The sequence below is a fragment of the Vulpes vulpes genome, chromosome 7 (genome assembly GCF_048418805.1).
Source record: "Vulpes vulpes isolate BD-2025 chromosome 7, VulVul3, whole genome shotgun sequence".
Taxonomy (NCBI): domain Eukaryota; kingdom Metazoa; phylum Chordata; class Mammalia; order Carnivora; family Canidae; genus Vulpes; species Vulpes vulpes.
This window is the reverse complement of record NC_132786.1, coordinates 96214629-96228859: the sequence shown is the minus strand read 5'-3', so window position 1 is coordinate 96228859 and position 14231 is coordinate 96214629. Positions and strand designations below refer to the sequence as shown.

The window sequence follows — 14231 nt, the reverse complement described above, 5'->3', positions numbered from 1 at the left end:
GCCTAGGACCAACTCAGTGAGCCCATTAAGTCAGGAAGACTCAAGTCTAGAGAAGGTAATACTGGCCCCAGATGATACACTGACCGCCCACCATCCCGCCCAGCATTTATTTTCTGTAATAGTAGTACTATTTTATTTGTATTTATTCAGAATTAAGTAATTTAATTGAACACCAGTAAAACTAAATATTTAATTGTTTCAATTATAAACACAAATGTAAATTAAGTTAAAGTTTATGAACTTTAAATATATATCACTTTAATAATATTAATTGTTAGACTAGTTAAAATATTAAGATAATCTAAGCGTTATCTAAAATGTAAAAAAGAAAAAAAAATAAAATAAAATGTAAAAAAGATTAACCCTGAAGTTAAGTAAAAATAAAGTAATATTATGTTGTCCTTCTTACAAAAGAGACCTCTAGTCCAATGATAGCGTCATTGTTATGTAGCCAGTATTTTTAGTACAAATATTGCCAACTGTTCATAGGGATTTTCCTGACTATATTAGTGGAGAGATTGACAAGAAAATATAGCAACAAGCTTAGACCATATTTCCCCCATTTCCTTTACCTTTAGCTCTTTCTCTATTGATTTTGATTTTTTTGTAGGAGCTATTTTATTTTTTTAATTGAATTTAATTTTATTTAAATTCAAGTAACATATAGTATATTATTAGTTTCAGAGGTAGAGTTCAGTGATTCATCAGTTATATGTAACACCCAATGCTCGTTACATACATGCCCTCCTTAATGCCCATCATCCAGTTACCCCATCCCTTCACTCCCTTTTTAGTAGATTTTAGAACGCTTTTTAAAATTATTATTATTAAATAGCATCACACATCTGCTAATGGAAGCTGGATGTAGGTTGTGTTTTAAGAAAACAATGTAGTTTGTCTTCATCTCTCGTTCCTTCCTATACAGTTATAAATTCCCACACGCAAGGACCTGTGTTAATTTTGATGCTGTCATGTTCGTTTCCTGCTTATAGTAGGGGATTTGCTTGATTCTCAGTGTCTTTCCCTTTATGAACATTATGGAGATGGAGATGATTGTTTGCCTAACAGAGCATCTCATATTTTTAACATATGCTATTACTGTTTGACTTCTCAAGATACATATGTTGGAGCTTTTTGATTAAAAAAAAAAAAAAAAAAGGAAAGGCAAAAAGGAAGAACAAACCAGCCAACCTGGTGTTTCGGTACTTAAGAACAGCATTGAATGCCAAAAACGAGATTGTGATCACCACTAAAATTTCCCTTCACATGAGGGACATATTTTTCTATCCTTTGTTTAATTATTAATTCCCTTTCCATTTCTCCTTTTCTCTCAGGGATTTCTATTATTTTTTCACCTTTACATTTCCTGGATCCTCCCTACAGCTCTCATCTCTTCCATAATGATTTATTTCCATTTCCTCATTTTTCTCTGTTTTGAGATATTACATCTACTCCATCTTCAACATTACTATTCTAGTCTTCAGTAGTAACCTGGATTACCTCTTTCAGTTTGTCTGTTAATTTTATTTTAATTTTTTTGTCTATTTTAAATTTTCAAATCTTTCTGTAGTCCACGAAATTTTACATTTTGTAATTGGTCTACTTAGTTTCAGTGTTCTAGTTTGGTGATACAGCTGTGGTTCGGTTGTGGTTGTGGTCCATGTTGTAAGTATACTTCCCACCACAGAAGCCATCTGTTGGAGGCAATGCATAGTCTTCTGTGATGCTGGATCCCCTTAGGTACTTTGCTCTATATCTTCCAGGCAGCCAGGTAGAGCTGACATAATTATGGAGTAGTGAAGGGAAGGGCCACTGTCTCTACACCTGTGGGCCCAGGGTCAGCAAATCAGTAGATATTTTGCCCTCACTGAGACACAAGTGGGAAACTGCTGTACTCTATGAAATCCCAGGCAAGCAGGGCTCTCTACCAGCCTCAAGTACCCCAGTCCACCCTGTCTGCAGTGCAATCCCCCTGCAGATCACCTTTGTCAGCTGGATCAAGCAGATACTCCTAAGACTATGCACAAGTGGTTAGGGACCACACAGGCCACCCAGGGCAGACTACTCTCTGGGAGCCCCAGTGCCTGAACCCACTTCCCAGGACTCTCTGCTGCTGGGAGGCAGGTTCCTCTGCCTTCTGCAGGCAGAAAAGAGGAAGAAGTCTCTCCTCCAGAGATCCCCAAAGAGCCTGCACCTGTGAAAGTGCCTTGCAGGTTCGGCCTGCTTGCCTAGAGTGGCCACTTCCTTGCCCCAGAGAGTTAGTGGTGAGGGAGCTGGAGATGGGGAAGTGACAGGAATATACATTCAGGCCACCAGCTTTTCCATGGACAGTTTTGCTTTCATTGAACCAGTTTTACCCCTAGAGATGGCTTAGACAAGTGGCATAGGGATCTTTAAGAAGCCATACTGTGAATTCCAAGCTTATGCCAGCAAAACTTTTTCTCTAATTCATTTTACAAAGAGACCATGGTTTTCTCAAATTTGGGGAGATTAGTATATTGTTATTATTATAATTATTATTAAATTTTTTATAGAATAAATTTATATTTTGTGTAAAGAAAGCTAGATGTAATTAGGAAAGAATGACCATTTCTGTAAGGGTGTAAGAAGATACATTTAAATTTAATTGAAAACAAGCAACGTATATCAGATATTTAGGGTCAATTACAAATTGAAATCCATTTTTTTGTATCCACATAATCTTCATATGTACTATAGATTCTGTGTCTTTAAAAGGGAATTATGTTTTGGACTTCACAAAGCATGCTCATAAATGTTCCTCAAAACATTTTGCCCCTCCTTCTCCTCTTCTACTCTCTTCCTGAAAATTAAAGACGTTGATGCATGTTTACTTCATGAGAATACAGCAACATAAATAATAAAAAAATGGAAAATGTCACATTTTGAATAATAAAATAACAAATTTCCTATTTTTCTATTAAAAGGTCAACATGATTGTGTGACTATAATCAACAATTTCTTTCCTCGAGAGAGATTGGATTATTACACTAAACCCCAGGGACTGGATAAAGAGCCAAAACTGCCTCCAAAATTGGCAGGCCCACTGCACAAAATTATTACTACAACAAACCTTCATCCTGTCAAGGTAGTGTTTGCTTTTTATTTAAATATTGCTTCAGAGTTTAAACTGCTCTTAATTATATACGATCATCGTCGTCTTGGTTGGATCTTGCCGATGTGGAGCTTGAAATGGGGCCTGTTGTTCAGTTGTTACGGTGAAGGGGTGCTCTCAGTTGAAACCTGAAAGAGAATGAGGGACACAGACTGGACCAGGAGGAAAAGCTAGGCAAAGAGGTGGGTTCAGCTGAAGCCTACCTTCTACTTCATCTCACTGGGAGCTCTGAACTGTTAGTGCTCCAGAGAGGCAAGGGAGCAGGCTTTTGTATCACTCAGTTGCCATTAACTGAGGCCTGTCCCCTGAAGGAGAGGACATGCTCCCAGGTACTGCCAACCAAGAAGGCAACTACCGATGGATAAAGGCAGGTTTCTGGAGCAGGAGGCAGCTCTGAGCCCATAGCAGCCAATACTCGCAGAAGCTGGAACCTGGTACACAGACTGGTGTGAGGATTTTGGAAGGGTAGGATATAATAATTATCCTACCAGCAAATGTTCTGAAACCATGAGCACATATTTTAATACAAGTAGCTATTTGATGCCTTCAAGTAATATAGCTCTTCCAGTATTAGTCAAATCACACAGATGATCCAACTTTTTAGGCCAACCTGGAAGTTCATTTGGCTTAACAGAGACACTTCAAGAGCCATTCTGAACTATTTTCTGTGCTCTTTTCTTCATAGTTTACATACAGCCTTTTTTTGTTTACAAAAATTTTTTTTGACTTTATTTTTTATAAATCAATCCAAATGAGTATAGTTTTCTCAAGGAATCGTTACAGAAAACTGTGTGTGCTATCCATAGAATTCTTTTTCAAAAAAAAAATTCTTTTTCAAATTTCAATTATTCATATCTTCATAATATATGTAGATTTGAAAGTAATTCAGAACTATCTGGTGAGCAAGATGGTAAATTGGATCAAATATTGAGGTATTCCCTTAATACAAAATGTTACTCTAAATGCAATGAAATAGATTTCCCTTAAAGTCTATTACAGTGAATCTGTGGAACATCCAGAACACCATTAAAATAAGTGGACAGTTCTCATAAAGTGACTCTTGAAGACTGACACTCATTTTGAAGATATAAGTTCCAAATTATGTCCGGTTATTACTTTATTGATGTTTCCCTTTGCATACAGACTTTGAAGCTCAAGAAACAAACCAACAAAACATACCTGTCATATGGCATTCCACCCGAATGAGTTTTCTTGGCCAGCAAGAAGGACGACAAACTAGCAGATCCTCTTCCATAAGATAGACTAGTGGAGTCTATTCTGTTTTTTATTTCAAAACTCAAATGTTTTACTACACATCCTGAAAGAACCCCAGGAGGTAACACTTGTTGTGAACCTAAGTGGGGAAAAAAAGAAATTCAGCCATGAACTGAATGTTTATATTTATCATGGAGATTACATGGAACTTAGAATTTAACCTTTAAAAAATATTTAGCTTCAGTATCAATAGTTTGGTTTTTTTCCCCCAGCATATAAAGGTGAAGAGAGAACCTCTATAAAGGAATTAACTCCTTGTCCATGGCATTCTTTTTTTAGAGGTGGGACAGGCTAGGGTGGGAAGACAAGAATTTTCCTAGGGATATAGTATTTCTCGATGTAGAAAATATGTGTGGTTTTACAAGGCCCTTGTGGTCCTTCCAGCTTGAGCATTATAGGATCTTCTAGTTTAGATTAAAGAAATTCTCTGTTTTTCTGATTCACTGTCTTTTATATCTATGTTTCTACCACCTTGAGCTTGCAATAATCTCAATAATTGTGATAATTGAGCCTTTGGAGTATTTTTTTTTATTTTACATGGAACCTAGACTCTCAGGTTAAATGGCCTAAGAATTATTGTATCTCTAATTATTTTTAAAAGCACATCTTTGAGTAAATTAAAATAAGGGTATATTTATGAAGGCAATAAATGGTAAAGATATAGAAACTGAAATAGCCTACATTTTGTTTTTTTTTAGCACACTTGGTCTTATAAGAGACATTATTCTATGATTATAGTTCCTTTCTTCACATCAGACCTTGCTTTTTGTAGGTATAAATGATCTATTCACTTGAAAACCTTTTTTCTCCCACACTTTGGATAAAAGTTGTACAGTGCTTTTGTGGTGCCCTATTTTCAATGCTTTACCCCTTTCCAAGCCAGCCACGGTCTTCCTGGGGTGTATTATAAAAAAGTAACTAACAGCCATTCTATAAAGTCACAGACCTTTTAAAAAGCACAGAAATCTTCCTCGATACACAATTCACCTTTTCACTACAGTGCACTTAACACAGCTGCATTTGCGTCAAGGGTAAAAGGCTCTTGTAGCATTAAGGATGTTTGTTTTCAACAGGGACTCTGGGAATTGTGCTGATGCCTGGAATACAGAGGTTATAAAGGAAAAAAAAAAACAGAATCACAGAAAAAATGACAACAGAATTGAGCAGGGTCCCTAAGTAGTCTGGAGACAGATGTACCCAAGTGATCCTGTCTTTAATTATTAACTTTTTAAGCCCAGAATCGTTGGTTTGGTAATTTTTTCTTAAAGGTATTTAAAAAATAAAAATAATTCAAAATGCCACTGTATGAACATATTCTAATGTTCTTTGGGAGATGAGTGGTATCAGGCTTTTATGCTTAATGGAATATGTTTATTTCTCTTCAGTAATTAATAATGAGATTTTCTTTATAATGGATGGCTTTATAATGCTACAGAGATTAAAGGAAGGAAACTAGTTCAAATATTATTTTGTGTGTATCTATGAAATGTTTCAGTAAGCTCATAGTAGAGCTGTAGTTATATATCATTTTTCTTTAGGTATAGTGGTGCATATTATGAAATAAATAAAGCCTACTGTCACAACAAAGAAAAAAACATTAGTCTGGGTTCTGAGATTTTTTTTTTAAGTTTTTACTTTTAAGTTTAACATCCTATGGTTTGATAATAAATGCTTTACACAAAAATATTGAATAGTTTCAAATGGTTGCAGTTGACAGTAGAAATATAAACATGTAATTAATGAGCCTTCCCTGCCAAAAGTTATTTTTGATAAGTCATCGGCAAATTTATCAACAAGGCTTTTCATTATACTTATTTCTTGACCCATCATTTATTTTTGAGTGCTATACTTTAAGTAAAATATTAGATTATATATCAATCTAGTAGTATCAAAAATAAGTACAAGTAATATTTTAATTTCACAAGAACACTTAATCTATGTTAAATTTCCAGGTAGGAAACTAGGCATGGGATTTACATAAGTTAACAAATGGTCTTTCTTCATGTCTGAAGAAAAGGATCTAATTCATGAAATCTGCTATCTGTAATTCCCTGACATTTACATTACCCAGGATAGGTAGTTAGCTGTAACACATAGGTTAACAAACACTGACTTCTCTGTGAATACAATTGTGCCCATGTTATGCATGTGTTTACATTACTGTTATGTCATATCCTGTGCAGACCTTCAGGTAGGTAATTATCCGATTACAAAGCCAGTAAAAAGTACTCCTTACACTGATTTTGTACTTAATCTCTGCATATATAAGATGTGTGGGACTCATAATGCATCATATTTGATAACTCTAATATTCCTCTTTTTAAGGATATTTTTGCTTTCCTCTTTGACCTATTCTCATCACCATAGAAGATTAGAAGCATATCATAAAAATTTCCACAGAGAAATATAGTTAATTGGAAAGTAATACACTTTTTATTTTTAGACTTAGTTCCTTTAAAATTTCATTTCCTTAGAATTAATAAGAATTAATGAGAATTATAGTACTCCTAGCTGTGAAATTCTAGTAATGTTAGCTGTAAGTAGTGATTGCTTGAATTGATTCTGTATATAAAGCATATATAAATATGCCGTGTTTAGCTTTAGTAAAAGTGCTTTTAACAGAGAATCTAAAGCCATAACTCTCAGTGGAATACTAACACCTGGTTTAGCCTGATGACAGATCATGGGACAGCTTATATATACAGATTTCAAGAAATCTCATGATGCCAGGGTCCTTCTATATTAGTTTTTTCACTTTGATCATTAGCAATTTGCATTCTAATTTGAATTAACCTAGTAAATGTATAACCCTAAGAAAGATTTTATTTGGTTAACTGTTGAAATCAACCAAAACTAAAAATCTAATTTGTACAATGAAAAGCCTCTCATGGAATTTCTAAGGTCATTGGAATTTCTTCTAGATCGTGATGCTTATAAATGAGAATCCTCTGCTGGCAGAAGAAACCGCTCTGAATAAATGCTACAGAGTGATGGATTTAATTTGTGAGAAATGTATGAAGCAAAGAGACATGAATGAAGTATTGGCTATGAAAATGCATTACATCAGCTGTATCTTTCAGAAATGTATTAACTTCTTGAAAGATGGAGAGAATAAACTGGACACTCTGATCAAAAGGTACTGTTTCTACCATGTCATGTGTAAATATACCCAAATGGATAATGTTTTGTTATATGAAGACTCATTATAGATTAAAATATTAAGCATTTTAGCAGCAGTTGTTATTGTTGGGTTCATAGTCTGTAGGAAATAAGAGGCAATGCTATATTTAGATTGAGTGATTTTTCAGTACTTTACTTTTTCAATGATGTTTTTGTTATCCCCAGTTTACAGGTGAGGAATCTGAAGTTTGGAGAAGTTAAGTAGATGTGTAAAAGGTAGAAAGTAACCCAAGTCCAACTTTGAGAATGGGTATGCCATGCCGTAGGTTGTGGCTCTGGATTCATAATGGTGCTCAGCTTATCTCCATTACTGAACCTGGGAGAGGTGCATGTTATCCTTGTTCTCTGACCACCAAGGGTCAAATTCCTCCATAGTTTTACTGAGAAAAGTGAACTATGTCAGAAGGGTGTAACTTAATGAGAGTTTTCACACTTTGTACAAATAACTGGCATGGTAATAAGTAACTAGCTAATCTGTAACGGTGGTTAGTGTGTTTTATGGCAGGGGTCACTTTTATAAATACATATCAGGGCCTGTAAACCTGATATGGGCTAGCCTAACATGCAGGTAGAACAGCAGTTTGAATTAGTCTATCCTCATGATTTGAAGAGACAATGAAAATCTTAAGTAGCAAAGAAACTAAAAGTTCATGGGTTCAGTTGGGAGGAAATGCTTCGAGATTCAACTTCAATTACTTTATAAAAAATATCTTCCAGCTTGTTAAAAGGCCGAGCTTCTGATGGCTTTCCCGTATATCAAGAAAAGATCATAAGAGAAAGTATCAGAAAATTTCCTTACTGTGAAGCCACACTCCTCCAGCAGCTGGTGCGAAGCATTGCTCCTGTTGAAATTGTAAGGCTCCTCATAACTAAGTTAACTCTACCAGTAAGACCTAATTACCCTATTTTGTACAATCACAGGCAAGTTCTCTTTAGCATTAGTTTATTAATAATTTATTTACTTAACAGAAAAATAATTATTTGTTATTTTGGACAGTTTTCAGGAATAGACATGGCAGTGGATATACCTGTTAACCCTGTTTCTCTTCATCTGTTTCCTACTCTTGATCCCCTTCTTTCATTTTTATATATATAGCTCATGGTTTAATAAATAGTATTTTCCTATGTTGGAATGTAGATGGTTACATGGAAAATTACATTTTAAAGACCTCTGTGAAATCTGTAAAGGTGGGTACACTTGCTATGTAATACAGATACACACATGTACACTTGTAACTCATGAAAAACCAGTACAAAGTCCCACACTGGATGAAAGTAGGAAATGATTATTGATGGTGTCTGCTTGGTTGGAGATATGAAGGGATGAGTCATGGGGAGGCTCATTGTATGTCCTCATACACAGTCTCAAGGTATGTCTCAGCTTCTTATATTCTACCTTAAGGCCTCTGATACAAATTTTCCATACTTATCAAAATTACATTCATACTTCCCAGCTATAGGAAGTAAATGTCAACTTATTATCTGTTCTTTGAATTATTTATTGCCCTTTTTCCATATATTTAAGTAGTATTTCCTAAGATACTCCCTGTTTGAACACATTTCTGTTCACTGTGTCTACACCAGTCATGCTTTAATATATTTCAATCAAAACCTTTATCAGCCTTTTTCTATTGGGTAAGAAATTGATCCTGACACTAGTCCCATCCATGGCTTCCTCCTGTTCTCAGGCAGTGTGGGTTCTTCTCTGCCTCCTCTAGGCTGTCCCATTTTTCTCAGTGAGAAAAATAAGGACAAGTGGATTCTAGATGTTTCTTCCTACATTAAGAATCTATTCAGAACCATGAAATAAGAAAGACCTCAAGAGACTGGATGGTTTCATGAAGTTCACGCACTGATTTGTTCCTGAGAGTTCTCCATGATTTCACATAGAGATTTTGTTTTACCCTTACTTTTTAATATAGTTGGCTATTTGGTATTTGGGCATTTAGAAGATTAAATTTAGCAGCTTATGAGGGTGGTTTGTCAATTATGAATGTGTTTTGGTACACCTATCACACTCTAGCTAACCACGAATTAAATCAGTAGGGTTTATTATTTCCCAAATACTCAGAAGTGTAAAAGTAGGTAGGCAAGATCTGTCACAGTGGCTCAAGAATCGATTCCCATTTTTCCACCCAATATTCTTTAGCTGTAAAGATGATTATACACAAGCTTATGACCTCATGGTTGCAATGCATCAGATGCTTTTCCTCCAAGCTCATATTTTTATCTCAGGCAGGCAAGAAAAAGGAAAGCGGTCTATCGTGGCAAACACGAGCTCTCTCAGAAACCTGTGCAATGTGACTGTTCTTAGCTTCACAGGTTGTCTGGGGGGCAATGAGCAGTTTCGGCTGGCCTAAACCATGTTATGCTGAATGAAATTATGCTTCTCTTAGTGAAGTGGTTGTGGGAACAGATGCAAAGAAGCAGTTAGCACTGCCTCCAGGGGGTGTTTCCAACACTAACAAGAGGTAGCTGACATTCCACCTTTCAAGGGGAAAACAGCAAAACTAAAAATAGCCCAGATGTACTTTTAAAAAAAGTCAAAGCAGACCATTGTGGGGTTGAACAATTCATTGTAGCTCTGTATCATGGAATGATTATCATTCAAGTTTATGCAGTGTAATTGTTAATGTTTATCTTAGTGATATGAGTCATTGAGAAAAGGTTAATGAATAGAGATGAGATGGTATATCATGCATTTTAGAGAACTTTCTCTCCTTAAAATTTTTGTTCTTTAAGAGTTACATATTCTCTCTTGAAAACTTTATTTATCTGGAACACTTGTGGTTGTGAATGTCCCAGTTAGCCACTCTTTACCTTCTAATGCGTTTTGTTCAACTCACGAGTTCACAAGCCTCTGAAGCAGTATTATTCCCTGTGGCCTGGTAATTCTCAGGGTTGGCTGCTGTGCCCTGAGGATCCCCTGTGGCACTTTCCCGCACCGTGGATGCCTGGGCCCTCCTGCAGAGCTTTTGGACCTGTCTGCCTCCGGTGGGTCTCTGGCCTCTCCCTGTCACAAAGCTCAGCAGGACGTGTGGGGCATGGCTGTATTTAAGAAGTGTTGCATCAGCATTGTAACAGAGAATTCTCTTAAAGATGTTTTGCTTTACCAACTGATAGCATATATTTTAACTTCTGAAAGACTAGCTAATGTCTCTGATTTTATAGGGTATGTTGAGTAAAGCATCCTATTCATTTTTAAGTTGAATATCTTTCCATGGGAAGAGCTCTGGTAACCTAAACAAATTCTTACTTAACAAGGTAGAGGATGAGACTTTATGTAAGAAAGAGTTCGGGATCCTTGGGTGGCTCAGCGATTGGGCATCTGCCTTTGGCCCAGGGCCTGATCCTGGGGACCCAGGATCGAGTCCCACATTGGGCTCCCTGCATGGAGCCTGCTTCTCCCTCTGCCTATGTCTCTGCCTCTCTCTCTCTCTCTCTCTCTCTCTCTCTATCTCTCTGTGTCTCTCATGAATAAATAAATAAAATCTTTAGAAAAAAAAAAAAAGAAGAAAGAGTTCTTGCCACCTAACAGTGATAAGATGCCATATCGTTATTCAGCCATACCATCAATTCTTTTCTGAAGCAGTAGTTCACACAAACAGCCATGCTTTTTAAGGTAATGTAGATAAAGTCTGTGTCATTGCTAGCCATATAGATATTGTCTCTGTGTGCCTGCTTCTAGACAACATTGTTTATGAAGTGTCATCTCTGTAGTCTTTCCATGGTGATTTTCAAGTGTGTTTTTCTCTTCTTCATACCTATTCTAGGGTTCTGATCCTACTGCATTCTCTGTACTTACCCAAGCCATCACTGGTCAGGTGGGTTTTGTGGATGTTGAATTTTGCACTACCTGTGGCGAAAAGGGAGCAAGTAAAAGATGTTCCGTATGCAAGATGGTAAGAGTGAAGTTCTTTGAAGTTCATTGAGCTGACTTAGATTTCATATCCAACTTGAAGTTTTAATATTCTCTAAATAGAATGGTTGAAAAAAACATATAATGGTTGACATTAGTTTTCTAATACATTTTAATATAGTGTAAGTGCTAATTCAATGCATCTAATACTTAAAAGTAATTTTGGAAGAGAAGTATGGGATAAATGTAGGTCTGTGCCCTATCTTCTTTCGGTCTTGTAGGCTGCCCCAGCTTCTGCACAGACCAGGAGAGAAAGAATATGAGTAACTGAAGGAATGAAGGAGGGAAAGATTCTCTGTAAGGGATTGAGACAGGTGCTGATATAAGGACCTAGAATAGGACAGTTCATAAATATGCAATCTTAAATCTTCTGATGGTGACTTGAACTGTAATCTCTTCATCATCTCTCCCTTGTAAAACTACAACTCCCTTCCTACTGCCACCAATCTTTAAGCTCTCTGAACTATACTCCCCACTTCTGGCAGCATTATCTTTGGAATGCATGTATCTTCTCACACACACTATCACAAGGATTCATCTGTACATTCAGTGTACCCTATAAATTATGTTAATTAATTAATTGAATATTAATTTCCTATTGTTTGTAAGGTTGGCATTCTTAAGCATCTTCATCATACCCATTACATTTTGATTTAACTAATTAGTCCTCCAGCTTCATCTCCTTTAATTACTTCTTTGAACCTCAATTTCCTTGCATGTGAAATGGGGTTGTTGTGAGAATTCATTGAGACCATCTACATTGGTTAACTGTCGCTGCATATAAAACACTTAAAACAATCATTTGCTAATTTCCCATGTTGGCAGTTGGCTGGGGTTAGCTGGGGCACTTTTTCTCCATATATCGCTTATCCTCTTTGGACCAGCAGACCAGGCTGAGCCGGCTCTAATTATGATGGCAGAGGTAAAAGTGGACAAGTAGAAACACATGAGATCCCTTGGAAGTCTAGTCTTGAAATTGTCATGCTCTGACATTCCTTTGGCCAAAACACACCACATAGCCAAGTTTAAAGTGAATTCTCCTTCCCTTCAGTGAAAAGAACTTTGAAGTCACATGGGAAAGTGTATACATGAAGGGAAAAATAAGAGTCAGGACCAATGAAACAATCTACAGTATATGTTCTTTTTATATAAAGGGCTTAGCATGGTGTTTGGCATATAATCTTGCAAAATTCTAAACTCCATTTACACAAACTTTTTGCTGTCCTTCAACATATAATTCACTTTCCTAATTGCATTTTTGTGTAAGATAATCTCTCTGCTTGGAATGCTTCTTTCCCATTTCTCTGTTGACTGACTCCCTTCATTTAGAGTGAGTCACTGCTTCCTCTGTGCTCCTATTACTGTTATGACCTATACTAGGATGTAAATCATGTTGTTGAGTATCTGCCTCTCTCAATGCTGCTCCATCCAGCTTTTTCTCAACCCTAGTTTCCTCTGAGACAACTATCTTCCTTGTCATTGTATAATTCTGACACATAGTAGGCTCTTCATAAATCATTTGTTAGTCTTTGGTAGACCACTTATTATATATCCATTGTTATAAAGTGTAAGCTAAAAATTAAAAATATAAATTAGTGTGCATCATGGTTTTAACAGAAAGCTTGGGGGCTACCTGGGGGGTGTAGCTGGTTGGATGTCCAACTCTTGGTTTTGGCTCAGGTCGTTATCTCAGGGTCGTAGGATCAAGCCCTGTGTTGGGCTCCACACTCAGCATGGACTGCTTGGGACTCTCTCTTCCTCTGCCCAACCTCCTTCTCCCTGCTCTGGCATGCTCACTCTCTATCAAAATAAATACATCTTAAAAAAATAAAAATAAAGGAAAGCATGGGAAACAACATTTTTTTACAGTATAGTTCTTGGTATAATGACGTAGTTGGAATATCATGCAATCACAGCTCTTGAAGTGAAATAAACTTACAACTCTTTTCAGGTAATATATTGTGATCAAACCTGCCAGAAAACACACTGGTTTGCACATAAGAAAATCTGTAAGAATCTAAAGGACATTTATGAAAAACAACAATTGGAAGCTGCCAAAGAAAAGAGCGAAGAGGAAAACAGTAAGTATATAAAAAGCGATATATATACTGCTCCTCATTGGGAAGAATGATATTATTAATGATATTAACACAGGCACCAAGGAACCAAGTCTTCTTTGGGCGGGGGGGGGGGGGGGGGGGGGGGGAACCAAGGAGACTTGGAGATGACCAATAGAAGAATGACATTTAAATGTGTACTTATTTAGGGTTGTTGGGATAATGTATAGAATATGGTTAGCCTAGAAGTCACTGCAAGACAGAGAGGTATAGAATTCTAAGGAATAGTTTATTCTGTATTCTACATTCTGACTCATGAGAATGCTCTGCAGCAATGGGACTCTAGATAAGTATTCCCAAGGATTTTAAGGTTGGGAACATTTATTTATCTATTTACTTTAATTAAAGTACAAAGGTTTGGTGAAATTATAGAGTAAATTTATAAATTACAGATTACATTGCAGATCAAATGTACAGATTAAGTTTCTATAAGTGTCTGGGCATTGAGTTCCATATTATTTTTTCTCTCCCTCCCTTATGAGGTGTATGACTCATTTTCACCAGAAAGTGAATTGCTTCAGCAATGATTCACAGACTATAGTGGAAAACCACCTCCACTCCTGTGCCTCACCCCTGAGAATATATCATAGGTTCTGCAGAGAGTATC

The 14231-nt window shown here is 36.5% G+C and overlaps 1 protein-coding gene across 1 annotated transcript in view; it reads left to right on the top strand.

Annotated features, from left to right (window-relative positions):
- ANKMY2 (ankyrin repeat and MYND domain containing 2) overlaps positions 1-14231 on the top strand; it is a 37346-nt gene that overhangs the window by 21381 nt on the left and 1734 nt on the right. The window contains exons 5-9 of the mRNA XM_025993189.2: positions 2946-3106; positions 7330-7544; positions 8306-8441; positions 11362-11490; positions 13459-13588. Of these exons, the coding sequence (XP_025848974.1) occupies positions 2946-3106; positions 7330-7544; positions 8306-8441; positions 11362-11490; positions 13459-13588 (771 nt within the window). The remainder of the gene's footprint in view (positions 1-2945; positions 3107-7329; positions 7545-8305; positions 8442-11361; positions 11491-13458; positions 13589-14231) is intronic.